Genomic DNA, 26,531 nt, shown 5'->3' with positions numbered 1-26,531 from the left:
CCCTGCCCCGCGCAGTGACGTCAGCGCCTTTGATCGCGTGACGTCACGGGACGCGTGACGTCACCCCCGCGTGCCCGTCCCCGGCAGGTCCCCCCGCAGCCCGGGCGTTCCGGCCGGGCCGGTGTTTCCGGGGAAGGCGGCGGCGGCGCTTCCGGCGCGGCGGGAGGAAGTGACGGCGGGTTTGTTGACAGCGGAGGCCGCGGCGGGGGGAGCGGGGCCGAGCAGGACGCGGAGCCCGCCCCGGGCACCGGGACCAGCCCCCCCATGGCGCCAGGTGAGTGCCGTCGGGGCCCTTCGCAGCCCGGCCAGAGGGCACCGGGCCCGCCCGCCTGGACGGGGGGAGGATCCGCCGTCCCCGGCAGCGCCGTGCGGAGCCCCCCGGCGCTGCCCCATCCCCTCCCCAGGACTGCGGGGTTCCGCCAGGCAGCGCCCCGCGCCGCGGCGGCAGCGCCGGCGCAGCCCCCGGGGTGACCTCTGGGTCTTGTCCCCTGTCGGAGGGCTCGGGCTCGGGGCCAGCCCTGCCCGCGGCTACTGCGAGCGCTCGCAGGGCTGTCAGAGCCTATCGCGGGCTGGCGGAGCCCCTGCGCCCAGGGAGCCGTGAGCGGGGGCACCCGGGTGTCCTCTTGGGAAGGTGACTTATAGGATGGAAATCCGTGGTGTAATTCAGGGAACCGAAGGAGCATCTTTGCTGCGGGCAGGTACAAAGATCAACACATTCCCCGAGCTGTCTCGTTTATGGTGTCAGTCGTGGCAGGCTGACAAGTTTGGGAATTGCAGGCTGTGCTGGGTTACAGAACAGTTCGATCTCCTCCTGCTTCCCTTCCCCCGGTGTGAGCAGGGATGGGGTTTCCCCACACGAGTTGCCACGGCCCATCCATTAACACAATCCCAGTGATTTGCAGCTGCAGGACGCCAGCAAAGGTGACAGTGCACTTTCCCCTCGGAGCGTAACCTGTGCCAAACTCTGCATTTACGTGACATTCGTTATTCTGGAGTCACTGCAATCACTCATGTCAGTGCACAGTGTTTGCCCTCTCCTTGGACAGGTCCCTGATGCTGGAAAAGTCAGCTTTGCCAATTATTTCTGTAGCAGCAGCAGCATAAACGTTCTGTGGTTGGCACAGAGCCAGAGTGAGTCAGGCTTGGCTCTGGGCACTGCCTGGAGAGAGGCTGGGAGAGAGGATTGGTCTGGAGTCCAGGGGAGAGGATATTGGCACCAGCAGCCCCAAGAGTGCCAGGGGCTCATGTGCCAGTGCAGCCTGGAATGCTGTCACCATTCAGGTGCAGCCTGAAAATAGGCAATACTTGCAAAGAGACTGGTGAGACCTGGTGATGGGGTGAGTGGAGCTGCCTGTGCTGTGGCTGGTTTTGGGCCTGTGGATGGTGGGAGGGGGCTGTGGCTGCAGGGAGAGGGCTGTGTGCCCATGGAAATGGCTTTTGTGTGCCTGCTCCTGCAGCTCTGAGGGACTCGATTCCTTCATGCACTGACATGGAGGTAAATTTGTTCGAGAAATAAATATTGGCACTGTAGTTCTGGTCAGTTTGCAGTTGGTGCTCTTGAATTTTCAGCATCTTTCATGTGTCTTTGACTCTTCCAAAGCACACGTGCACCAGGCAGCTCGTTGCTCGTCCTTGGAAGGCACTGGTGGCTGTCACTGGGCAGCTTGATCCTATAGAGAGCTGCTCGAGGATAACAATCAGACAAACGTTAGTCATTTATCAGCATCTCCAGTTTGTTTCTTTGTGTCACACACGAAGGTTGTAACTGGAGACAATATTGATCAGGGCAGCTACTGACACTTAATTCCCCCTCCCCCTGCCGACATGTCACGTCTTGGGTCTAAGTGAGGAGGGAGAGCCCAGCTTGTGTCTTGTCCTGGACAAAAGGTCACAGCAGCTGCTCAGATATCCATAATAAATCATGAAGATGAAAGCTTTTCTTTGGTCTTATTTCACTGGGACAGATTAACCGCTCTTCTTTCTGTTGAACTTCTGTCTGGGATTGTGTTGGTGGATCACGGGGAGCTCAGAAGTTAAAGGGCAGCTGATTTCTCCAGGGCTGGGATCAACTGGCTGCATTGTGCTGGTCTCAGCAGAGAGGGAACAGAGGCTGGGCAGAGCCACAGGAAGGCAGTCCTTGCCCTCTGGTGCTCTGAGCTGCTTGGACAAGTCCCAAGCACTGGCCGTTTCCAGCTGCACGTGACAATGGATTGTCAATGGGAATTTGTTTTCGAGTTCTCTGGCCATCGGTAGTAAACAGTGGAAGAACACTGGCTGCAGGGACCTTCTGTCTGATGGCACAGGGGAACTGGTAGGGACAGCAGAACGTGCTTCCCAACTGGTTCAGATCTTCCTGTTGATCTTGCCTTTCTGGAAAGATTCTCTCAGGCTTGAGGCAAAATCTGCGAGAGGGACTCGTTCTGGAGGTGAGGCTGATTCATCTCCAAAGCAGGAACAAGGCAGCTGCCTCCCACCTGCATTCCCCTGGCCAGGACCTCCCAGCCAGAGAGAAGATACTCTGCACTCAGTGGCCCATTTCAGCCTTGACTTCTCTCCTGACTTGGCTACAAAGGAGAGAATCGTGGATTATGGAGCTCCTTCTGTTTAAAAGCTGCAGACCCTCCATTTTCATGGTTGGGACCATATGAACCTCCAGTGTCTCTGAGCTGCCATGGCACTATTGAGAACTCACAATTTTATGTTCTTGTGACCCCATCTCAAGACTCGGTGACACAGAAGAGTAGGTTACACCCTTAACATCCTGACTGGAGAGAGTTTAAAGTACAATTTTTGGGATTGCTGAGGTTTTGGGTTTGTTTTTTCTTTTCCTCAGCATCTGCTTTTGCCTGGAGAGGTTTTACATTTTGAGCCAACACCAGCAGAGAACCTGAGATCCCCCCCTGGAAAAGCTGCTAAATCTTGTAGGTCAGAACACAGAAAAAGAATTAATGAATGGCAGGAGGAAGGAAAAAAAGAGGTTTGAGTTCCAACTTGTGGTGCCTTCATGTTTCCATGGAAATCCCTTCTGCAGGACAGGGAGGGATCAGAGAGAGCTTGGGCTGCCGGGCAGGCTCAGTCACAGCTGTGCTCCTGGAGACCCTTTGGTGCCTGAATTTGAAGGGTTTCCTTGTCCACAGCCTTGACTTTGTATGGGCATCATCACCCAGGTAGGGGCTGAACAGCATCTGAAAAGGGCAGAGAGAAGGTGCCTGATCCAGCCCAGTGCCCTTGTCATTAGGCTGAGGAAAGGGAGTTAAACTCTTCTGCCTTGTACTGATACTGCAGGACTGGCGGAAAGGGAGAGCAGCAGAGGCTTTAGGGAGACACAGAGAAGTGTCCTGATCTTTGCAGCTGCAGGATAAAGATGAGAAATGCAATATGGTTAAGGACATTTTGCAAAAACTTCCCCAGCAGTGGCTGCTCAGCTGTGGCACAGAGAACAGCAACTGCCCCACAGCACTGGTGTTCTTGCTGCCAGCAGGGACAGACTGATGGATAAGACAGGTTTTACATCAAAAATAAACATTTCAACAATATTTTTGTGTCTGGAAATCTTTAGAGAAGTTCACATTAGGATTGCTTCTAACCTGATTTGACCCTTTGGAAGTAAAATGTCATTGCTGGTGTTCAAATTAACACTTCTGCTAAACACCTCAGGGCTTCAGTGAGCAAATCTTGATACCAGAGCTGTCAGATTTTGTCAAACAAATAAACAGACAGTGATACCTTCCCTGAGTTCAGGTGTCCAGCATGTGCATAAACTTACACATGCTGAGTTGCCTTACACTGTACTCAGAGGGATCCCAGACCAGTCCATGTGTTTGCCTCTGGCTTCTGATCCACTTCACAGTCTAGTTCAAAGGCTTTCATGAAGCTTCTGCCTTGGCACTGCAGGGAAACATTCAGCTTGAAAACGGAACTTGCCTTGGAGTGGTGGCAAACAGAATTACAGGCAGGAGATACAGGGTCAGCTGATCCCACTGGGGCCACACAGAGGCCACACAGAGGATTATCCCGACAGCAAATGTTCTGCTGGTTTATCCAACCCACTCTGAAGGAAACCAAGCAATGTGGCTTCTGCCACTTCCCTTTCCCAGGGCCTTTGTCACCAGATAATCTGCAAGGAGGAAACATTTGGCTGTGCAGCCTCATTTCCAAACACTTTCACATTAACTCATCCTTGGGGGTGGAGATACCAAGGAATTACAGTCACACTGCCAGAGAGGCCAAACTGCCGCAGGTCTTTTTGAGGCCCAGGGCTGTAAACACAAGTCCCAACATCCTGGGACGCTGGTCGGGACGTTTGGATTTGCGCCTTTCTCAAAGCATCTCTTTTCCCTCTGCTTCCAGCTGCCCTGATGTCCCTGTAAATCCATCCTGGAACTTCATCTGAGGAAAGGATCTCCTGAATCAAAAGCTTCCTCCTGCTCTTCCCCTTCCCATAACTTCCCTCAGGATGGCATCCGACAGCCCCGAGTCGCTGATGACCCTGTGCACCGACTTCTGCCTTCGCAACTTGGAGGGGACCCTCTGCTACCTCCTGGACAACGAAACGCTCCGGCTCCACCCTGACATCTTCCTGCCCAGCGAGATCTGTGACAAACTTGTCAATGAGTACGTTTTAGGCCTGGCTTTGGGAAGCTTTGCCTGGTTTGAGGAGCTGGGAGCTCAGGGAAAGGGGTGTATAGTTCTCCAAAAAGAATGAAAGGGGAAGAAATCATAGAGCTGTTTTTCCAATTGATCCTCATCTTGGCAGTAAAGGTTTGCATTAACTTCAGAAGGAAGTGTTCCCAGAGTTATTGTAGTGCTATATATCACTCTAATTTCTGTGGATATCACCCTTTCCAAGTTAGTCAGATGGAGCTGAACAAAGTCCTGTTAAAAGGGAAATCAGAAGGGTAAACCCAGAGTGAAACAGTCACTGCTTCACAGTCAGTAAGCAACAAAGGAGCTTTCCCATTTCCCACTACTGAAGCTTTACAGCTCCCTCTCCAAGCAGAGAAATAAGAGTGCAAAGTGCTAACAGATGTTAAATTTTAAAGTTGCTGCTCCCATAGATTTACAAAGCAACCTGTTTCCAGGGATTTACATAATTTGGCTGTCACAGTCTCTCTTGGCTGAACTCGTGCCCACAAAGTCTGGCAGAGAACTCTGGCCAGCTAATTTTCTGAAAAAATTAGAAAAAAAATCAAATTACTAAGTTTAAACAGCTAGGGAAAAAATTCCTGGAGGCTGTTCTTGCCAGAATCCAGTTTGCTCACAAACACACACAAAATATCCCTAAAGATTAGCTCAGTGCCAGGAGAGGTAGTGGGTCAGCCCCTCTACCCCAGACACTGACCTGGGTCATCAGGAGGGGGTTGGTGTCACATTCCCATGTCACCAGTGCAGGTGCCAGAGCTGTAGCTGAGCCTCTGCTGTGCTGTGCTAATGCCATTGCCCCCCACAGGTACGTGGAGCTGGTGAAGACAGACAGCATCTTCGAACCCCATGAAAGCTTCTTCACCCTCTTCTCAGACCCACGGAGCACCAGGCTGGCTCGGATCCACCTGCGGGAACAGATTGTGCAGGACCAGGACCTGGAGGCCATCAGGAAGCAGGTGCTGTTGCATTGACAGCTGTCATGTCACAGCATTGCTGCATGGGCACCACCTAGAATCCCAGATATGCAGATCCCCAAGGCTCCATCCTTCACTTTGGGAATAACATCAGCTTCTCCCTTCTCAGCTCCCAAAGCCACTGTAGGGAATGGGATGGGGACACTGGTGATATGTGGTCTCAGGCTGTCCCAGCGGGAGGTGTGGATCAAACAGGGCGGGCACTTTACCTGTGAAATATCTCCTAACCTTGATTTCCCTTTTCCCAGGATCTTGTTGAGCTCTACCTGACTAACTGTGAGAAGCTGACGGCCAAGAGCCTGCAAACCTTGGTGAGCTTCAGCCACACACTGATCTCCCTGAGCCTCTTTGGCTGCTGCAATATCTTCTACGAGGAGGAGAACCCCGGGGGGTGTGAGGATGACTGTCTGGTGAACCCCACCCGCCAGGTCTTGGTCAAGGACTTTACCTTTGAAGGCTTCAGCCGCCTGCGCTTCCTGAACCTGGGCCGCCTGATCGAGGGGGTGAACGTGGAGACCCTGCTGCGGCCTCTGGCCTCCCTGGCAGCTCTGGATCTCTCTGGGATCCAGCTGAATGATGTGGGATTCCTCACCCAGTGGAAGGACAGTCTGGTTTCCTTAGTGCTTTACAACATGGACCTTTCAGAGGAACACATCCAAGTGATCGCACAGCTTCGCAAGCTCAGGTCAGATCTGTTCTTCCTTGCCTATCCTTTGCCCGCTGATAGGAAAAGGTCTTTTAGGAATTATCTACTTGCCTGCTAACACAGAAGCACCTCTGGGTGCCTGTAACCTTATAACCTGCTGGGTTCAGGTTATAAACCTTCCTGTGAACAGGCTCACTCATTGACTCACTGCACATATCTGACATGTCTAAAGCCAGCCTGAATTTTACTTGTAAAAAGATATACTTAGCAGAAATTTCCTCTTAGAAAAGCAAAAAATAACACCTTCACACCTCCCAAAAAACCCCAGACACCCAAAAAAAAAAAAACCAAACCGAACACCGAACCAAAACCATCACCACCCCCAACCAGACAAACAAAATAGAAGAGGTGAATACCCAAGAGATGACAAAAGAAAATTACTACATATGGTTACATAAACTAACACAGTGATACACTGCGAAACTCAGTCCTCCAAACCATTCATCAAACAGGGATTTACAAAGTTTAAGCCTGGCTCTGCAATAAACCTAGGAAAAGCTCTGAGCTCAGGCTGTCTTCTGGCTGTACTCCATGGAAGCCCACTGTGCATGGATGGGGCAACCAAGGGAACAAGCAGTGTCAACAAATGGGTGCTCCTGACCTAAAAGTGTTGACAGTGAAACAATTTCCTGAACCAGAGCTGAGACAATTGCTATTCAAACCTCACAGTGGTATTGGGAAAGGAATCCAGGACTTCCCAAACCAGAGAGAAAGGCCTTACTGTTCACAGGAAGGATGCTTTGCAATGGCTTTAGCATCATCACAGTTGAATTCAGGCACATTAACATACACTCTGGAATCTCAGGGAACATCCTGGATAACATTTTCTAAATCTAAGTACTTTTAAGTCCCAGTGACTTGCAATGAAACCTGGTCTGCAACAGGTAGAAGACACTTTTGTGAGTGGGATGCTGGCTCCTGTTTCAGGAAGTTTAGAAAAGTCTCTCAAGGATCTTAGCCCCTGCCCTGTAAGGGACCCCACCTGCACACCATGTGGGTCAGTTTGTCCCATCACTCCCATAGCAGCAGGATTTTCCCAAAGTTTAAGGATTTAAACACCTGAAAGAAATCAGGACAGAGTACTAGCCTGAGGTGGAAAAATTAGAAGATTGGGGAAGCAGACAAAATCTTGTGTAACTTAATTTGTGGGATGAGGCAAGATACATTTCTGGGGATGCAAAGATCCTCTGGTGCATTTTAATCTCCAGGCAGAAATGCTCAGGTGGCTGCTGCGATGGAGCTTGGGAAAGGCAGTTCCTGAGCCTGGAGCCATTTGCTTTGTGATGTGTGGCCAGACAATTCACTGTGCTCCGCTCCAGGTAGACCTCTGCCAGATATCTCTGTGCTTTGGTTACACACAGGGCCAGCTGCTGCTGCCAGAGCCTACACAACCACATTCCTGTACCTTGGGAAGGAAATAATAAATAATAATCACACTTGGTAGTCCTTTTCCTCTGGTAGAGAGGCAGAAGCCCCAGCTAACGCTCTCCAGGCTCTGAGATGCTCTCTGTCACCTGCAGGCACTTGGATATCTCCCGAGACCATCTGTCCAGCTATTACAAGTTTAAGCTGACCCGGCGGGTTCTGAACCTGTTTGTGGAGAACCTGGTGAACCTCAGCTCGCTCGACATCTCAGGGCACACCATGCTAGAGAACTGCACCATCCCCAGCATGGAGGAGAAGATGGGCCAGACAAGGTACGGGAACAGCAGTTACTGAGGTTTGCTTGGATGGATAGATCATGGAAAGATGAGTTAAGAACAGTTCCCTCTTTTGAGTTCCCAAATTCTGTAGGTCTAATACTAAAAAGCAGGATACAACTCTTCCCAGTTTCCCCTGACAGTAAAGACTGGTGTGAGAATCAACTGCTATTGCTGTATGCAATACATGTAAGGACTTGTAAGAGTAATAAAGAAATCATCCCATCTGCCTGCCATACAGCTCTGAAGGATTTCAGTTCTTTTCCACACACATTCTCCCAGGGATCTCCTGCAGGATTATTTCTGAAAGGACTCCAAAGCTCTGTACATACTTCCTACACAGAACATTCTTACCCTCACTAAAATCCAGGCTCTTTTGAGACAGAACATTTATACACTGAGTCAGGGAGGGCTGAATGTTTTAGGAACTTGGAATCTAAAGGCCTGTTTTCAGATTTGACCTGGATATTGGGGAGATCAATCCTTGCAAATCCTGGTAGAGGCATAGCTAGAAGTTTGGTTTTCCAGCTCAGCCAAGAACTCTGCCCTCTTATGAAGCACTTACTGAACAGAAGCAAACAAGTGGGACAGTACTGGCTCGTTTTTATCAGAGCCAGTGAAAATGCACTGGCTCTTGGTCAATAAGGAACATGGTAGCAAAAGCAGTGTTCCTGCCTGCTCACAGAAGCAGAGCTAGTCTATCAGATGATGCACAGCCCAGACTGCAGATACTTTGGATCAGTGAAATCCACAGCCCTTTAGAAGGAAATGTTCACTCCAACCAGTCAATTTCCAGGACAAATTCTACCTGGGAAAGCTGCATTCTGTCTCCATGAATTCTTCTTACTGCTGGTTCTATTCCACACATTCACCCTTCACTCAGGATCACCTGGGATGAACGTTTAGGGTTATGTTTAGGAGCTCCTGTAAAGGGAAGTGTAGCCATTATCACTCTGGTTATGAGGCAGTGCAGAGTGAATGGAGGGCTGACACCTGAAGAAACACGGTACTGACACGAGTGATCTCTTATTTTTTTCTCCCAGCATTGAGCCAGCAAAGAGCAGCATTGCTCCCTTCCGGGGTCTGAAACGGCCACTCCAGTTCCTGGGCCTTTTTGAAACGTCTCTCTGCCGCCTGACACATATTCCAGCCTACAAGGTAACGAGGCTGCAGGAACGCAGGCAGTGGGAGCTTGGTATTAGTTGAAAGAACCTGAAAATTATTGGCTGCCAGTAGAGCGGAGTTCTTTGGGTCTCAGTTGTGACAACTGAGCTCTGACCTTTCAATACCTAGTTGATAATGCAGGAAATCTGCCTCCTCCTCCATAATTTCTTCCCTGACTGTTTTTGTTCCCCTGTACCAGGTGAGTGGAGACAAGAACGAAGAGCAAGTCCTGAATGCCATCGAGGCTTACACAGAGCACCGGCCGGAGATCACCTCCCGCGCCATCAACCTCCTGTTCGACATCGCCCGCATCGAGCGCTGCAGCCAGCTGCTGAGAGCCCTCCAGGTGAGCCTTTGCCTCTCCCTCACAAGGGCAATTTTGTGGTCCCAGTCTTTTTTTCACCCTAGGAAACCGTTCTGGAGAAAGTTCCAGTAGTGCAGTGGAACTGGTTTACCTTCGTTTCATAAGCACATTCCCTCAATGCCTGGGCCACGCATTCCTTGAGGGCGTTTGACAGTCACTCCAAGACTCCACAGCGAGTCAGTGGCACTGAAGCTCCATGTTCTTTCTCCACAGCTGGTGATCACAGCCCTCAAGTGCCACAAGGATGACAAAAACATCCAGGTGACGGGCAGCGCGGCGCTGTTCTACCTGACCAACTCCGAGTACCGCATGGAGCAGAGCGTGAAGCTGCGGCGCCAGGTCATCCAGGTGGTGCTGAACGGCATGGAGTCCTACCAGGAGGTCACAGTAAGAGCAGACCAGGCTCCTTCAGCTCCCTCCTTCCTTTATCCTATCTCTTTAGCCTGGTGTCAGCATCTGGTCTCCTCAGCCTCCAGGCAATGAGTCAAGGCAGAGAAGCGATTGCCCAGATCTGCTCCTTTCCTTTCACTCAGTGATGGGGATCACATGCAGGGTGTTACTTATCCATGTGATATTCTCCAGAAAAAGGGGGAGAAAGTAATGATAGCAAGGCTCCTTTTTTTCCATGGGTAGCAGTCAAAGGTTGTGCATTGACTGTGGTGTCAAAGGCATTGGGGATATCGAGTCAATGGAAAGAAACATCCCAAATCTCCGTACTGGAAGCCAGCTGAGCTTGCACGCAGTGAGGAACTGGCTTGGAAAGCAGTGGGCCCTGGGTAATTGTGTGGCCCTGTGAAACTGGAGTGACAGAGAGAAAGAAAGGGGTACTGACAGAGCATGGCTAAAGCACAGCACTAAATAGAAGGGTAACTGAAATTTTAGTAGTTGTAGTGAGGCAAGAAGATGGTTTCAATACCAAGCAGAAAGGAAACATGAAGTGATGGGGCCGGTGGTTTTGTAGCCACCTGGCCCAGCGTTTGCTTCCTTTTGGCCCAGGTACAGCGGAACTGCTGCCTGACACTGTGTAACTTCAGCATTCCCGAGGAGCTGGAGTTCCAGTACCGCCGGGTCAACGAGCTGCTGCTGAACATCCTCAACCAGAGCCGGCAGGACGAGTCCATCCAGCGCATCGCTGTGCACCTCTGCAACGCTCTGGTCTGCCAGGTGGACAACGACCACAAAGAAGCTGTGGGCAAGATGGGGTTTGTCATGGTTGGTATGGTCCCAGGGTGTCTGCTTACCCTTAACCCAGGCCAGCACAGTTCCCTTGCAGCCGTTCACCCAATGCATCCAGCTGTGATCCAACCTCACAGTATCACAGGAGGGAACCACTGTCCCAGCAGTGCTAACCCTTCCTGGAGCCTCCTTTGCTTGCTTACCAGCCATGATCCCAGAGACTGCCTGGGAGGGCAGGAAGCACTGTAACCTTATACAGCTTATACCTCCTCACCACATCATGTTATTTCCACAGCTGGTACCACCTTGTGACTTGCTCCTTCTCTTCCTCCCCAAGTTTGCATCAGCTTCCCAGCTCATGTCAACCCACGTCCCTCACCTTTTCCAAGAGCTGCAGAGGCCAGTGCTCTGGTGCAGTTATGCCACATCCCAGACTTTGTGATACAGATCAAAACTGACTCAACCACAAACTCAACAGTTCAGGGACTGGCATAGTTCATCTCTGTAAATACCTGCAACTTTGAACATAACCCAGTCCCATTGGTTTAAAGAAAGAGATACCAAGTAGGTTCTCTACAAAGGATCAAAATTGAATAAGCCTGAAAATTGGCCCCTGCAGTACCACAGCAGCTAAGTTTTAGCTCCATGATTTCTAAACTGTTTCTCACTCTTCCCCTTCCTTTGCCCACAGACAATGCTAAAGTTGATTCAGAAGAAGTTGGCTGATAAAACGGTGAGTGTTTCCCCAAAAAAACATATACATAGAGTATTTTCTCTTCAGTCCCACTTAGGCCTGGAGATCAGCCCAGAGTGCCAGCTCAGCTTCTCTGACAAACACAAGACATCTCAGCTGATGCTGCAGAATTTCTTGTCTCAGGCTGAGGGCAGGGGAATGTGACAGGGAGACAAAAATATTAAACAAAAAAACCCACTTGCTGACAAATTGAAAGTGAATAACAAGGTTTTCTTACCTTTGGAGCCATTTGGGGTGATGCCAGAGGAAATAAGTGGTTGGTCTGCGTCAGGCTCCCACATTAGCAAAGCTCTGATTCTGTCCCTTCTTTGACTCTCTAGTGTGACCAGGTGATGGAGTTCTCCTGGAGTGCCCTATGGAACATCACTGATGAGACCCCAGATAACTGTGAGATGTTCCTTAACTACAGCGGCATGAAACTGTTCTTGGAGTGCTTGAAAGTAAGTGTGATTGTCTCTGGGGAGAGGCTGACACGAGCAGTGGAGATGTGGGTGCCTGGGCAGGATCCCTGGCTCTGCTCCTCTCCAAGGAGTACTTCCTGCATTGCACAAATGGAAAAGTAAAAGCTTGTCTATGTTCTTCTCACATCCTTCCACCCAGCCAGTAGAACAGAGGAACTCAACACATCTTCCTCTTTCCCCAGCTTTGCTCAGTTCCCCTGAGCAGAGCAGCAGTGAACAGTGAACAGAGGGCCCTGGTCTCAACTCTCTCACTTCACATGTACCTTTAGCACTCCAGATCCCATTTGGCTCCTGCTAAGGAGCCATTCCTGACTTCCCAAAAGTGCTCAGCCTTTCTAGATGAGCTGTACAGCCTTTCCCCAGGGTTGCTTGTTCTTGGCATCACTGTGGCCCTACCTGTATGTAATCCTGTCCTTTGCTCATCCAGGAATTCCCAGAGAAACAGGAGCTGCACCGCAACATGCTGGGCCTCCTGGGCAATGTGGCAGAAGTGAAGGAGCTCCGCCCGCAGCTCATGACCTCCCAGTTCATCAGTGTGTTCAGGTGAGTGCCTGGCTCATCAGCTGGGCCTGGAGCTCTGCTCCTCCATCACCTGGAGACTCCTAAACCTTTGCTGCTTCAGCACCTCTAAGTGATGTCTCCCTTGCTAGCAACCTGCTGGAGAGCAAAGCCGACGGGATTGAGGTGTCCTATAATGCCTGTGGAGTGCTCTCCCATATCATGTTTGATGGTCCAGAGGCTTGGGGGATCTGTGAGCCCCACCGAGAGGAAGTTGTGAAGAGGATGTGGGCAGCCATCCAGAGCTGGGATATCAACTCCAGGAGAAATATCAATTACAGGTGAGGAACAGGAAAAGTTTGGCCCACTCACCCAGGAGCCAGGATTGTCACAGGAAGCCAACACCAACAGAGAGAATGGAAGAGATATAGCCCAGCATGGAGGCTCTGTTCAAAGTGAGAGAGGAACATCCTCAGGGATATTCTTTAGTGAGGGTTTTACATCTTCCTTTGAAATATGTTACACAAGCTGCTGAAATTAGACACCTTACCTGGCAATTCCTATGGGAGAAGTTTGGGAGCCCGACAGAGTTTCTCCTGCATGTTTCTGATGAAATTGAGTAGCTCAGGAAACCCATGATCTGTGTGGGACTGCCTAAGCATCATGCTCTGAGACTGCTGTCCTTCGCAGCTCCTTAAGTGTTTGCTTCCCAAAGTCATGTGCTGTAGCTTTCACTCTCAGGGGCATATTTAGACACAGTTCCCAGAAATCCCTTCATGCGTTTATACAACTGCTGGGATCGTCCAAAACCCTTCCTGTAAGAGGGTATCAGGTACTCAGTATTCCCTTAGTGCTTGGCAGGGATCCAGAACTGGCATTCCAGTGCCTGTTCCACAGTATAGACATGTCATTGTCATCAGAAGAAACACAGCAACCCTTGCACGTGTGCAGCCAGCTTTGCCTGGGTATAGTTTGGCTTTATCCCCTCTACAGATCGATCAGTGCTGGGTTTTAGCTGTCGTGAGCAAATGACTGATTGAGGATGGAAATCAGATTTTGGGCTCAGTCACCCTCCTAGCAGCTATTTATCTGGGCAGTGTTTGTGCTGAAGTGGTGGGGCCTGTAATCCTGCCAGCACTGCCCTGGGACACAGACTTGGTGCCAGAATCTTTGGCGTGCCAGTGCATTTACTGCTGTGACATCTGTGAGCAGAGTTTGTGTTGCTGTGAGTGGTGAAGGTGCTGAAAGAAGCTGCTCTCGGATTTTTAACAACTTCTGTAATATTTCTGTGCAGGTCATTTGAACCAATCCTCCGCCTTCTTCCACAAGGAATCTCCCCAGTCAGCCAGCACTGGGCCACCTGGGCACTCTATAACCTGGTCTCTGTCTACCGTAAGTTCCCTTTCTGAAATCACATCCCTTGCACTGTAGAACTTGAGGGGGTGGCTCTGAGGCTGTCAGCAGAAAAAGTCTTCCCAGTTAAGCTATGTAGGGGGAGAAAACCTTTTTTGAATGATGCAGGAATGTCCAGGCAGCACAGCCAAACAAAAACAATGAGACTTGGTGTGTAGGAAATTCCTTCACTGTTTTGATCCTTCTCCTTGCCCTCCTGCCACCCTTTGTACCCCTCTTGTGAGGGCTCACAAGGGCCTGTTTCATTCTTTTCTCTTCAGCTGACAAGTACTGCCCGCTGCTGATCAAAGAAGGTGGGATCCCTCTCCTGAAGGACATGATCAAAATGGCCTCAGCACGGCAAGAGACCAAGGAAATGGCCCGGTAGGACACCAGAGCACTGTCACAAACATCCAGTTTAGCTTTACTTTAGTTTTTATTCTTCCACATCAAGTGAGGCTGCCAAAGCAAGGCCTGCATTGATGTGTGCAAGGGGTATGAAGTGAACACAGGAAAAACAGGTGAAAACAGACTAGAGGTGTTTGTAGGTGGGCAGTGCACACAGATCATTGCCAGGCAAATTGGTTACAGAATTGGCTTGTTGATCAAGGGAGCCACGTGACTAATTGCAGCTCTTAGGCCAATAGTCTCCAGTCATCACTGTCCTGTCTCCAGAGTCATATTGGTCTGTCATTAAAACTACTGACTGCACAGTTAAAATGAGAGCATTTTTGAAAAGGTAGAGAGAGTCCATCACCTTTGTGAGCTTCCCCAGTTACGTGACCTTCTTTTGGAGTCATCTGTTCAGGGTTTTAAAAGCCAGCTGCAGTCTCTGGTCGTCGGCAGAGCAAGAGCTGTAATTTCATACCTGCAGGATGAATATAAAAGAGGTAGAGATGGGCTGGGAACACATACCTGGTGGGTGGGCAGCAGGTATTCCCACAGCTGAAGGGTCACTAAGCGCTGGAGGGGACTGGAGCCTGCAGAAGACAATCACAGTTACACACAGGGTGTGTTTATGGCACAGGTGACAGCACAGTGAATGACAGACATTTGTGTGCACGTGTTTCCTGCTGTGATTCAAAGGTATCTGAGGATTTGGATATGGGGGTGGTGAATGAACAGTCACAAATGGATCTGGATGTGCACTACTGTGACTTGACATTCCAGACTGGGAGCTCTAAGCTGCTGTTGTGGAGTTTACTGGTTTTGACACAAAGAGGATAAAGTTACATAGAGATCAACTGTGGGACAGTTCTTACCTTACTGTCTCGCAACTGGGTGCAATAAGCTTTACACTAAACCCTTTCTCCTTGTCCTTGTTTTATCCATAGGAAAGTTATAGAGCACTGCAGTAACTTTAAGGAGGAGAACATGGACACTTCCAGATAGAGGCACTCACCCAATGCCTCTTGCCAGCACTGTATCCAGCTTCTCTCTAACTCACTGTACATAGGGAGGACTCTTTCTTACCAACTCGCCCGTTGGAAGGAAACTTTGTGTGTGTGTGAGACCCTCAGTAGATGAAGGTGAACAGAGGAGGGGGGAGGGACTTTTTGCACAACAAAATGCTTTCCTTACCTTAGTGGACTTTTTTTGTTATGAAGTTTCAGGTTGAAGTTCCGTGTGTATGATTTCTGTATAAAAAGAAAACAAAAAACAAAGACAACTACATTATGTATCTTTTAACCTTTTTGTTTTAGACCACACAGAGAGCCTCAAATGACCATGAGCTTGAAGACCTAGTTGTGTGATCACTAGTGTGACATGTTTATTTCCCACTTTTTAGAGAATTCCCTTTTGCTGTACTGCATGAGGTCCTGTAATGTCTGCAAGAACACCAGTCCTGAATCAGCACTGGCTGCTCAGTGGGGCTGTGGGCAGGGATGAGTTATTTATTTAGTCAGAGAGGTTGGGGGACACAATACCAGAGAGACAGACCAAAAGAACTGACCTTTTAGTGATATTTATACATAGAGAAAATAGGGAAGAAAGATCTTTTAAGTTAATTCACTCCCTTAAGGGTTTTTTATAGAAGACTCACATTAATGGAAGCACTGCTAACTGTATATGGGTCATCCAGAAGTAAGACATTCCCAGTAAAGTCAAGAGGTCTGTTTTGTCCCCATTGGCAGTACAGTAGGATCTGCCAGCCCACCCACCCTCATAAGGTCAGGGATGACCAGTAAAACCAGTTACATATTCTTGGCTACACAGAGCTTTTCTCTCAAAGGGAGCCTGTGCAAGAAGGCACCAGGTTTGTTCATAAAGGGCTACACATCTTCATTCCAGACCTTCACCACCTTTTAGTTTTGTTTCTTTTGTGGGGAAGGGCTACAAAGCCAGAGTATTTCTCTCTGCATAATAAACTCTCCCAGGCCCTGATCCAGAGCAGTTGTAGCCCTCATACAAGTCCCAGGAATGGCCTGGAGCTGCTCTGCTCTTCCTCAGTGTGCATCAGCACAAGCTGTGCTCAGTGGCACAGTAATTCCCCTTTACAGGTCTCTGACTGCAGCACAACTGCTGGAATTGGAGGTGCTGAAGTCCTCTCCTGAGAGTGGGGAGTCTCCATGCACCCTTTGGAGGGCAATCCCATGAAATAGCCCCTCTTGTTCCACTTTCTTCTCGGAAGCAGAAGGCCCTACTCCTGTCTGACTCCAGCAGCACTTCCCAGTGCAGCCCCACTCCCATCAGCAGCTTTACTGCAGTTTGTGATGCAGGTGAGAGGAGAGTCCCACCCAGCTGGTCTTCACCTGTAACACTCCAGACCTGTAAGGGCTCCAGAAGCTGAAGTTTCTCCCAGCCAGACACTCTAAGCACAGTGTGCAGCTCATGCTTAGAGCCCACTGCTCACCACAGCTCTTTGACAAGTCACGAATCTTCCCTTAGAAGGGACTTGGAAAAGATTTTATGCCTGGTAGCAGGAGAGGAGCCCACAGCCACGTGAGGTGGGACATTTCAGGCCTCTCAGCACAGTAACTCGCTGCTCTCTGCCCTTGGACACGTTGCTCTCAGATTTGACTCGCTGCTATGAGGTTCTGCTAATGCTCAGAGTTCATGTTGTCCTTGTGAGCACGTTAGAGACAGATCCTTGATCCACAAACTGACACTTTAACTGACAGAACACAGCTGCCTGGACAGGTTTACTTTTTCTGCCAATATGGTGTTATTCAATGTCTTTTTTTCTTTTTTCTTTTTAACCATATGTCATTTGTTTTGGTATTGTGAGATCTGTACTTTTTTCTTTTAAGTATTTTTCAAACTTATATATATTTTTGTGTCACTTTCAAATTGTTTTCTTAAGATTTGCAAAACTTGACAAATTATACTTTTTTGCAGTCTTTTAAAATGTATTTTTCTCTCTCTTATTCCTGTTCCCCAAGAATTTGTGTCTCTAAAGCTTTGAGATGGGGAAGCTTATTTCAAGATCTGTTTTCTGTGTAACATTTGCTGATCTTCCTTCTAGATGCAAAACTAAGAGAGGCTGCAAATACTGCCAGGCAGCCTTGGTGTGTTAGGGGAGTTCAGGTTTTGCTCTTTAATTCCATTTAGTGCTGCTGTCCTGAAGTTGTTTCACTTAGTGCTGCCCACCAGGTTTGCTTCCTTCCCAATGCCCATGTAGTGAAAGCTCCTGCCACTAAAATCTCAAATCACCTGACAAAAAGCACTGAGGATTCTGACTGTTGGCAAGGAGGGAGTGGAGCAGAAGGGGACACGTCACAGGGGGAGAGGTATCAGAAACCCTTGTCCCCAGAATGCAGCTGCCACCCTGGGGAGACAGTGGCACTCCCATCTCAGCTGGAGCAGAGCTCAGCCTTGCATTGCAATCCGTGCAGTCAGGCTTTTCTCTGAGATTTTGGCACAACTACATCAAGGCTAATGAACAACCAGTGACTTGGTCCCATCTGCCTCAAGACCCCAAAGGTTTGGGTTTTTCAAACCAGTGCCCCCCCAAGTTCAGCTGTTACTGGGGTCTCACCTGCTGCATCCCAAACTAACAAGCTCCAAGCTGCACCAAAGCTTTGTTTCCTACTGTAAACCTCTGTCCTCACTGCTCACAGCCCCTCAGCAAGTTGTACCTGAACCAGGATAAAAAGATTTCAAATTCCCAGCAACAAGGAGATTAATGGAGTCGGGCCAGGCTGCCAGAAAAGCTCAGTCTGAGCTGAAATCTGTCACTGATCCCAGGGGAAGGGGGAACCACAACTGGGCAATTACAGCAAGCTACACATCAGACTTTGAGTCAGGCCACAGCAAGGTAAATTCCTGAGACAGCATGTTAAAAGAAGAACCATCCCTGTTAGTCACATGAGCTTTGCCTACAAGCTTCCATGTCTTCAAGCCAAGAATTTGTGAGCTGAAAAATAACATTTCCCCTTCAGTAAGAAGCAAAAGAGAGAAAGGTATCCTCTGAACACCTGAGCACAATCCAGGAATTCTGTAATTGGAAGTCTGAAATGAGTTTGTACCACAGTTTCCCTAACTGAAACAAGAGGCATGACCTGAAAGCACTTTTTGGAGACAGAGTTAATTGCTGCCATAGATCCAGAGCTGAGGACAGAACAGGAGAGCTGCCTGCAGATATCATATCAGTATTCTGCAAGGAGGGGAGGGCAAAGTGGCTGATTTTTTTTATGAAGGTCTAATGTAAAAGGGGAAGTCAGATACCCTGAAATGCTTGCCTGTTCCAGGGAAGCCTCAGACCTTCCAGCCTTGCTGGATCAAAGGAATGAACCAGGAGACTTTAACTTCACACAGAATCATAGAGCCAATCACCAACCCTGCTCAGAAAACCAGAACAGGGTTGTCACCAGAACTGTCAAGTGAAAAATCCAGCTGGAGAGAAGTTCATCATGAGTAAACACATGGCAGAGGTGCTCCTTGTGCTCAGTAGCTGTTGGCCCACCCAGACTCTTCATGATTTCACTACTACATTTCCTTTAATACTGCAAAGCTCAGCAAGCAGAGCACGAACACAACTCAGTAGCTCCCTGCAGAGACTGTGCCAACAAAGGATCCCTCTGCCTGGACTGTGTAGTTTCCTCCCTGGCTGGAGGCTGCCCTGTCCTTCAGTGGCCCTTGGCTCAGCAGGCAGTGCTGGGCAACTTCCAAATTGCTGGGCAACTTCCCACAAGTGCTTCCATTTTACAAGATCTGTGGGAGGAATTGCTTATAAGGACTGGCATCTCCTTGTATGATGCCTAACACCCAGCAGCACCAGACTTTCTCATCTAGACCAAGCCAGGCAAGTTTAGCACTGATATTTGTGGCAATCAGAGCACTGCAGATAATCCATCTGCACCAGGGCTGCTGTTTCCCTGCACCTTCCTACTGAAATGTTTCTCTTCAGCACTGAATCCTACCCAGCTTGTCACCTTGGCTGGGCTGCTGCTGCTGTCACTCTGGTCTCTGCAAAGGATGAGTGGGAAGAAAAGTCTTGGAGCTGTGAGCTGAGTTCCTCTCATCACCTGAAGAAGGCAATTAATTACAAGTAGGACAAGAGCTCCAGGGGCACTGCAGTCAGGAACTATCCATAGAAAAAACATTTTCTTGAGACTGTTCAGGGAGGAGCCTGCCACAGCTCAGGTGTCAGAGGGCAGCTTGTGCTAGAAAAAGAGAATTAAAAGTAGGGAAACAGCTGGTCTCCACGACAACCATGTGCATGAAGCACAGAGGGCAATAGTCATCAGGTATGGATGAAAAGGAACATTAGGGCTGGAGAAGACAGCACTTAAATAAGGGTTGAGGGAGATTTCCTGCTGAACTGAAACACTTCTGCTTTAGCAGACTTTGGTTTGAATTCATATACTTGTCACTGATTCTCTCTGTAACTCTTTTCTTGTTTTTAAAGAAGTTTTTAAGCTAACCAAATATGTATTTCCTTGTTTTGCTGAAAGAAAATACCCTCCGTTATAACGAGTGTCTGCTTTTACTCTGTCCATGGACCTGCCTGATGTGGGGGCCTGGTTCAAATGTTTGTACATGGTGAAACCCAGCAAAAAAATCAAAATGCACAACTGCTGCTTCCTTACAATTCTGAATGAATTAACTTTTCTGTTGTATCCATTGGATACCCGCTGTGTATTAAACCTAGTGCTCAACAGTGTCTTCTTCCTTTGGTCTGTGGATGTGGTTTATTTAGGTACATTACTGGGCCGTTTGCTGTCAAATATTTCATTACAAATGAAAGGAACTGCCATGTGTTGATGGTGCAGTTCAGTGGCTTTGCCTTTCATCACTCCAAGAGATACAATACTGTTTGTCAACAGAAAAGAGATGTGGAGGAAGAGAGTATTGTTAAGAGATTGTGTGAGAGGAGAATAAAAAAATCAGGACAACATTTGAGTGTACAGATTGCTCTGAACTCCGTAACAGATCTGCAGCTCACACTCCACAGCCCAGGCTTTGTAAGTGGGCAGAAGCTGAGCACTTAAGAAAAGCCTCTGGCTTAAGCCAGTCAATCTGCTTTAAGGCCAGCGTGACTTTCTTCTTAAGACCCTGGTCCTGCAAGGGCTCAACTGCCGGTTAATTCAGTGGTCATTGTGGAGTCTCTAAAGGATCAGACTCAGGGTGAACGGAGTGGGAGGAGGAATCACATGAAACTGAACTGCCTCTGAAAATGTGCCCTGTTGTAAGAGGACAGAGAGATACCTTAAGCTTCCAGCAGCATGGAATTCCTAGCTGGAATGCCATAAGAACCTAGAATCTCCACTCAGAAACTCGCTATTAGAGATTTTCTGGAACTGAGCCTAATTTCAACCACTCACTGAGGCTGAAGCCCTTGAGACAGAGATGAGCTCTGATCTCTGCAAGACAGGTTTCACAGCTGAAGGAGAAGATAAAAAGAGTAACATGCACCAAATTATTTTAATCACAAAGAGAGTGAGAATACATTCCTTAGGACAGATTATTCTAGAACATCAAAATGTTTCTACTTTCAAGTGGATAATGTTGTTACTACTCAGATTGCCATTATCAAGCTTTAAAATTTACACCTCTCTGCAAGGAAGGAAAGACACTACCCACCTTTTTTTCAAGCACCAGTACAGTCTGTGAGGTGTCTGAGGGAGGATAGCTGTAAGTTTTGCATTTACCTGGAATAAAAAAAAAAAAATTAAAGCAAAAGGGTTTGAATGATTATTGAAAATTTTGTCTACAATTTTTATTAACATTTCAACCCAGCTGTCTCAGGTAAACCATTTAAGTGACCCACACAGCCAGGTGCTTTCCTGGAATCAGCAGGTGGCCACTGACTTAAAGAGACCAAAATAATGAATTTATGGGCAAACAATATCAAGGAATCAGCTACTTTTAAGGTGCTGGAGGGTAAATTTAGAAAGAATAGGATTTTTCTTTCCAAATTTTCACTGAGAAGGAAGGTAACAAAAGCAGCAAGGTTTATTTGTGTTAAAACTGAAAATAGTGTAAAGAGAAAACACTGATTTTGGAACTATTACAGGCCTGTGATGAGATTCATCTCCCCTAAACTGACAGACACTCCAAGTGTAAATACGTACATCTAAGCTATAGTCACCTTAGCTTTTTTATTGTTAGCAAGAGACATCTGGGGTGCAATTCAACTGCTTTTAGATGCCTGTTTCAGCTGAGAAGGGCTATTCTCTGAACACACCTGCTTCGCTCTGCGGGCCGTCCAATGCCCTCGCTCAGCCAGGAGCCTCTTCAGTGCAGACATCCCCGGCCAGATCACATCCCTCCTCAAGTTATGTCGGGCATTCTCCAGGCTCCGTTTTGTTCATGGGGCCCCGCATCCAGCCAGGCACGGCCTCTGTGCCTTTTCCCGGGGGATGGAAATGAACACATGGAATAACCACATTGGCAAGACTGGAGTTAACGCAGTGCGGCACCTCAGGCACCACCTCGAGCAGCCTTCGAACGGCACCCACTGCCTGACCCATCTCTGCCAGACCCTTCCATGGCTCCCAGACCCTTCCATCACTCTGCAGACCCAGCAGTGTCCGCCCTGGTGTGTCGGAGGTGCCGAGCACTGTGCCCAGTCCTGCGCTCCCCACACCCGCTGGCACAGCCCGGCAGAGTCACTGAGAGCCCGGGCTCGGGGCGGGAAGGGGCTCAGGGAAAACACCAAATACGAGTCGGAAGGGACCTCTGGAGATCATCCAGTCCAACACCTTCCTCGAGGCAAGACCCCGGGGCGCTGGGCCGGCTCGCTGGGCACAACACGGGCGGTGTGTGGGGGAGGACAGGCCCGCGGGCTGCAGCGGGAAAAACCGGGAGTGGTGGGGAGGAAAGAGAGCCCGGTTCGACAGGGCAGCAGAGCCTGAGGGCAGCGGTGCCCGCGAGGAGGAGGGAAGTGACTCCCGTGCCCCGCGGAGCCCCCGCCCGCCGGGCCGGCACAGGCCGCCCTGGCCCCGCCTCGGGGCGCTGCCCGTGTCCCCTCCGGCCCCGCCCGTGTCCCCTCCGGCCCCGCCCGTGTCCCCTCCGGCCCCGCCCGCTCCCTTCCGGGCCGGCGGAGCCCCGGGGCCGCCGCGGTGCCTCCATGGGGCCCAGCGGGCGCTGGGTGCGGGCGGCACACACGGCCCTCAGCGCGGCCCTAACGCTCGGGCTCCTCCTGCACCGCACGGGTGAGGCGGGGCCGGGCCGGGGCCGCTCCGCCCCGGGGGCACCGGGGGACGGGGATCGGTGCGGGGCTGTGCGGGCCCTGCCCCCCGGCACGGCCCGGGGGTGCCCCCAGGGCAGGGGAGGGCGTGGGGAGCCCCTTCTCAGTCTCTCCCCGCTCACCCCGCCCCGTTTCTCCCTGTGGGTGCGGGATCCCTTGGCTAAGGCCAGAGGGAAACATCCCGGACGCTTCACAAGGAGCTGCCGCTCTCTCTCTTTTTTGGGTACCTTTCAGATCTGCGCGAGCAAGAGGAGCGCGGGGAGCTGCTGCAGCCGCTCATCTTCGTCCTGCTGGTTCTGTGCTCCGTCCTGCTGTACTTCAAAGTGTCTCTCATGGATCCGGGTTTTGTTAAGCCTGAAGAGGAAGCAAAGGTAAATCCCTTCATAAATGAACAGTGGAGAGGCTATGAAGTCCATAGGCTTCTCTTCTTTTTCCGCTCTGCAAGATAAGAAGTGTGAAATAGTTTCTGTTGTGCTGGCATGAAGGAAACACGCACAGCCCATCGGAGATGAGTCCAGACTGCCTCACATTCGTATTCTGTAACAACAGCAAAAGGGTTCAGACTTTAAATGTGCCTTTCACACCACACTGACCTTGTGACTGTGCCATTTGAGCCCAAGTCCTCTCTTCCAGCAGAGGCTGCAGTGCCCTATAGAATGTGTACATGACCTATTTTATTCTAACTGCTGCTTAAGTGGTACGAGTGCACAAAAACCTAAATTGAAGGGCAGGCTTGGCAGACAGTGCTCTCTGCAGCCCTGTTTATTGAACTGTTTATGGATCTGTTGCTCTCTCAGAGGACACACACACAAACAAGTTACAGTGAGATAAATGGAGATGCAAAGTTCCAGTAACTGATAGTCTGCCTGAGGTTCACTGCCTGCCAGACTGTGCAGGACAAAAGCATGATCAGTCTTGGTCCTCCATCATTAATGTGAGTGTGGCTGTGGATGAATAAGTAGCACTGCTTATACTGAAAAGACATCATTATTGTGTTTGGAAATGAAATCTTGTTTTTGTCCCAAAGTGTGTCTTGTCCAGAGTTATTTCTGCCTCTGTGCAAACATTCTTTGCGTGGTTACCGGAGCCCCTTCTCTCTCGCTGTACCACAACTGCAGCGTCTCTAGGAATTCCAAGGAATTATTTTAACTTTCCTAATGATAGAGATAACCAGCACTGTGGTGCAGTAAGGCAGCTCAGTCATGCCAAGACAGCACCACACAAACCTTCTTCTGTCTCTTTTTTGCAGGCAGGGGAGGCTGAAGGACAGGGCCTGGTGATCCCCCAGGCTACGGGTGACGTGAAGCTGCGGCGCTGTGGTTACTGCCTGGTGAAGGTGGGCATCCAGAACATGCTGGAACAGGATGGGATGAGTGATCTGAAAGTTCAGCTGCTGCTGTTGGTGTTTTTCTGCTCCATCATTGCTGCTCAGAGGAGGCCAGATTGTGTAGCTACACGTGTAGTAGTGATGGACACTGGCACAAAGGCCAGTTTTCCAAGGCTGGAAGTCCCTGCTGGCTTGTAGAAACAAGGATCTTCTTTTGCCATGGAAAAATTGTATTCTGCATTCTTACTGCCATGTCAACCAGTGTAAAGAAGGTTATTTTGAACATACCTTGATAGTCAGAAGGGCAGTTGAATGTGCCCTGTGTGAGCTGATCATCATTGAGAGCTTGTTTGGAGGCCTTAAAACAACAGAACATTGGCCTGGATGGTAAAAGACAGCATGAAGGAGAAATTAGAGCAATTTAATTAGCTCTTAAAACAGTTTGCCTAAAGCTTAGAGAGGCCTGTTTTCAGAGTGATCCTTATCGGTTTAATAAAATTAAGCATTATCCCAGCTTCCATAAATTCCTAAAGAACATCTACCAGGAGAAGTGAGCTTATTGCAGGAGGAAAAGCTGGCAAAGCATTTTTATGCTTCAGGGCACAAATCTTAGGAATCACTACTTTTCTCGGTCAGGTCTTTCATCTTTTCTGTTCCTGGTATTTGAGCTGCTTTCCTGTGCAAGTGTCTTGTACTGACAGAAGCAGACACTTCCCTCCTCTGTGCATCCCTTAAAAACATCCCATCCCTGCCCACTCTATTCAACAGCAGTGGTCCTAGTTTCTCACCTCAATAGTCTGCTCGTGCTTTCCTGAATGGACTCATTGGCTCTGTCTCCCTCCATGGCACACTGGACTTCCTATAAATATGTAGATAATAAAGATGTGTAGATAGAAATAATGTGTGAGAGTCACTTAGTTTGAATCTCACCCGTTTGGGTCTGTAGCAGGGGAATCACAACCCCTTTGAGCTGTTCTTAGCAATGCTGATGTGCTGTTGTCTCACCCTGGAGTGCTTTAGGGACAGGACTGCTGTGGAGGAAGAGTTTTGCATGATGTTCTGTTCTACCAAGCAGGGAGTGGGACAGCACTACTGCAGTGACTACTGCCAGCAGGGTTTTTTTCTTTTTCTGATTGATTGTCTCTGTTTTGCAGCAGCCCATGAGAGCCAGGCACTGCCAGCTGTGCCAGCACTGCGTGCGGCGCTACGACCACCACTGCCCCTGGATTGAGAACTGTGTGGGAGAAAGGAACCACCCCCTCTTCATAGCCTACCTGACTGTGCAGCTGGTGGTTCTGCTGTGGGGAGGCCACGTTGCTTGGTAAGGGCAGGAGGTGGCATTTGGACCTCTGAGATGGCTGAAAGTTGTGGTGCTCCTCGAGGCCCACGGAAGGGCTGGTGTAGAACATTGGATTGGCTTTGGATCTTCACTGTCTTTTGCATCCTGGAGCCCCCTAATCTTGAGCAGAATCTGATAATTTAGGTTTCATTGTTCATTTTGCTTCTGTTACTGATCTTTGTTTACAAATCCAAGTGCTGGAAACTCCATCAGGGTTCCAGCTGTTCAGGAGAGGAGTTAACTCAAGGCGATTGTCTCTCAGCTGTCAGGGGAACCAGCATTTCTGAACTTCTTAGATTCCAATCCCTACAGGTGCAGTCTCTCAGGACTTTACAGTATATTAACTCTGTGTAGTAAAGGATTATCAGCAGCTCACTAGTTATGAATCAAACTTAAATGTGCCATCAGGTTTACGGAACTTATTCTGCTCCTTTAACTGCAGATTTATTTCTCTTTGAATTGAAAGGTCAGGCCTCTACTTTCAACAGTCCTGGGAATGGCTGAAGTACAACATTTTCCTCCTGCTCTCCTTCCTCCTGATAGTCATATTCACCACTGTGGTCCTGCTGCTGCTTGTTTCCCACCTGTACCTCATCTCGTGCAACACCACAACCTGGGAGTTCATGTCCCACCACCGCATCTCCTACCTGCGCCACTCCGAGCTGGAGAATCCCTTTGACCAGGGGATAATCCTCAACCTCTGGAGATTCTTCTGCTCACGCCACCTCACTGCATGGGAGCAAATCTATTTTCACAGGAACAGTGAGCCTGTCTAGTCCCAGGAGTACCAGCACACCTGCAGGTTGCTGGGCAGAGCTTTGCTCGTGCAATTGCTGCTGCTTCCTTGCACTGAACTTTAACACATCACGGACTATGCAACCTGCTCCACAACCTGCTCCTCCTGCTAAGTACATTTCAGGAATAGCCAGGGTTATTTTTTATATACAAATAACACTGTTAAAGATGAGACACTGGTTCTGGGAAGGCCAAGGCCAGCAGAGCTGATTTCTGGTCTGAGCAAAGGTATCTCTCTAAATTTACTTCCTTTTCTTAACTGCACCCACACCTCCTGAAGAATTCTCTTCCCTGAGGTCTCCCTTTCCTTTTGCTGCTAGGAAAAAGCAGCAATTACAGACAAAACCAGCCAGGATCAATATAATTCCTGTGGCCTTTCTTCAGCCTAGTTCTGACTGTGAGAACTGCAGTGCCTTTTGTCAGTAGTACTGGGCATGAAACAGAAATACTTGAGTAAATATTTAGACAGTCAAAAGCAAATTTCATTTCATCCACATGCCTCAAGTTAATGCTTTCCACAAAGCTTTGAGGCTTAACACTGTTAATGTGCATGAGAAACAGCTGTAAGACACCCAATTCAGCTTATGAGATAATTAGCCTGT

At 49.2% G+C, this 26,531-nt stretch overlaps 2 protein-coding genes and 1 long non-coding RNA gene across 3 annotated transcripts; 2 read left to right on the top strand and 1 right to left on the bottom strand.

Moving 5' to 3' along the window:
- The first annotated feature begins 145 nt into the window (after positions 1–145).
- ZER1 (zyg-11 related cell cycle regulator) lies at positions 146–19,939 on the top strand. The gene is made up of 16 exons (XM_017810202.1): positions 146–274; positions 4,351–4,614; positions 5,450–5,600; positions 5,867–6,303; positions 7,845–8,021; positions 9,068–9,182; positions 9,388–9,534; positions 9,766–9,939; positions 10,549–10,764; positions 11,420–11,461; positions 11,803–11,922; positions 12,371–12,486; positions 12,594–12,782; positions 13,736–13,833; positions 14,115–14,217; positions 15,168–19,939. Exons 2-16 carry the CDS (start codon positions 4,457–4,459, stop codon positions 15,223–15,225), a joined length of 2,301 nt encoding a protein of 766 aa, XP_017665691.1. The 5' UTR covers positions 146–274; positions 4,351–4,456; the 3' UTR covers positions 15,226–19,939.
- On the bottom strand, positions 15,415–21,995 carry LOC108495012. The gene is made up of 3 exons (XR_001874004.1): positions 21,464–21,995; positions 20,860–20,927; positions 15,415–15,470 (listed from the first exon to the last, which is right to left on the bottom strand). It is a non-coding gene; the product is annotated as an uncharacterized LOC108495012 (long non-coding RNA).
- A 353-nt stretch (positions 21,996–22,348) lies between these two features.
- Positions 22,349–26,525, top strand: ZDHHC12 (zinc finger DHHC-type containing 12). Its single transcript, XM_017810204.1, has 5 exons — positions 22,349–22,433; positions 22,703–22,839; positions 23,718–23,804; positions 24,950–25,116; positions 25,601–26,525. Exons 1-5 carry the CDS (start codon positions 22,349–22,351, stop codon positions 25,908–25,910), a joined length of 786 nt encoding a protein of 261 aa, XP_017665693.1. The 3' UTR covers positions 25,911–26,525.
- The last annotated feature ends 6 nt before the right edge of the window (positions 26,526–26,531 follow it).

This window comes from Lepidothrix coronata, unplaced genomic scaffold (assembly GCF_001604755.1).
Source record: "Lepidothrix coronata isolate B3197 unplaced genomic scaffold, Lepidothrix_coronata-1.0 Scaffold28, whole genome shotgun sequence".
Taxonomy (NCBI): Eukaryota; Metazoa; Chordata; class Aves; order Passeriformes; family Pipridae; genus Lepidothrix; species Lepidothrix coronata.
This window is presented reverse-complemented; position numbering and strand designations above follow the sequence as displayed.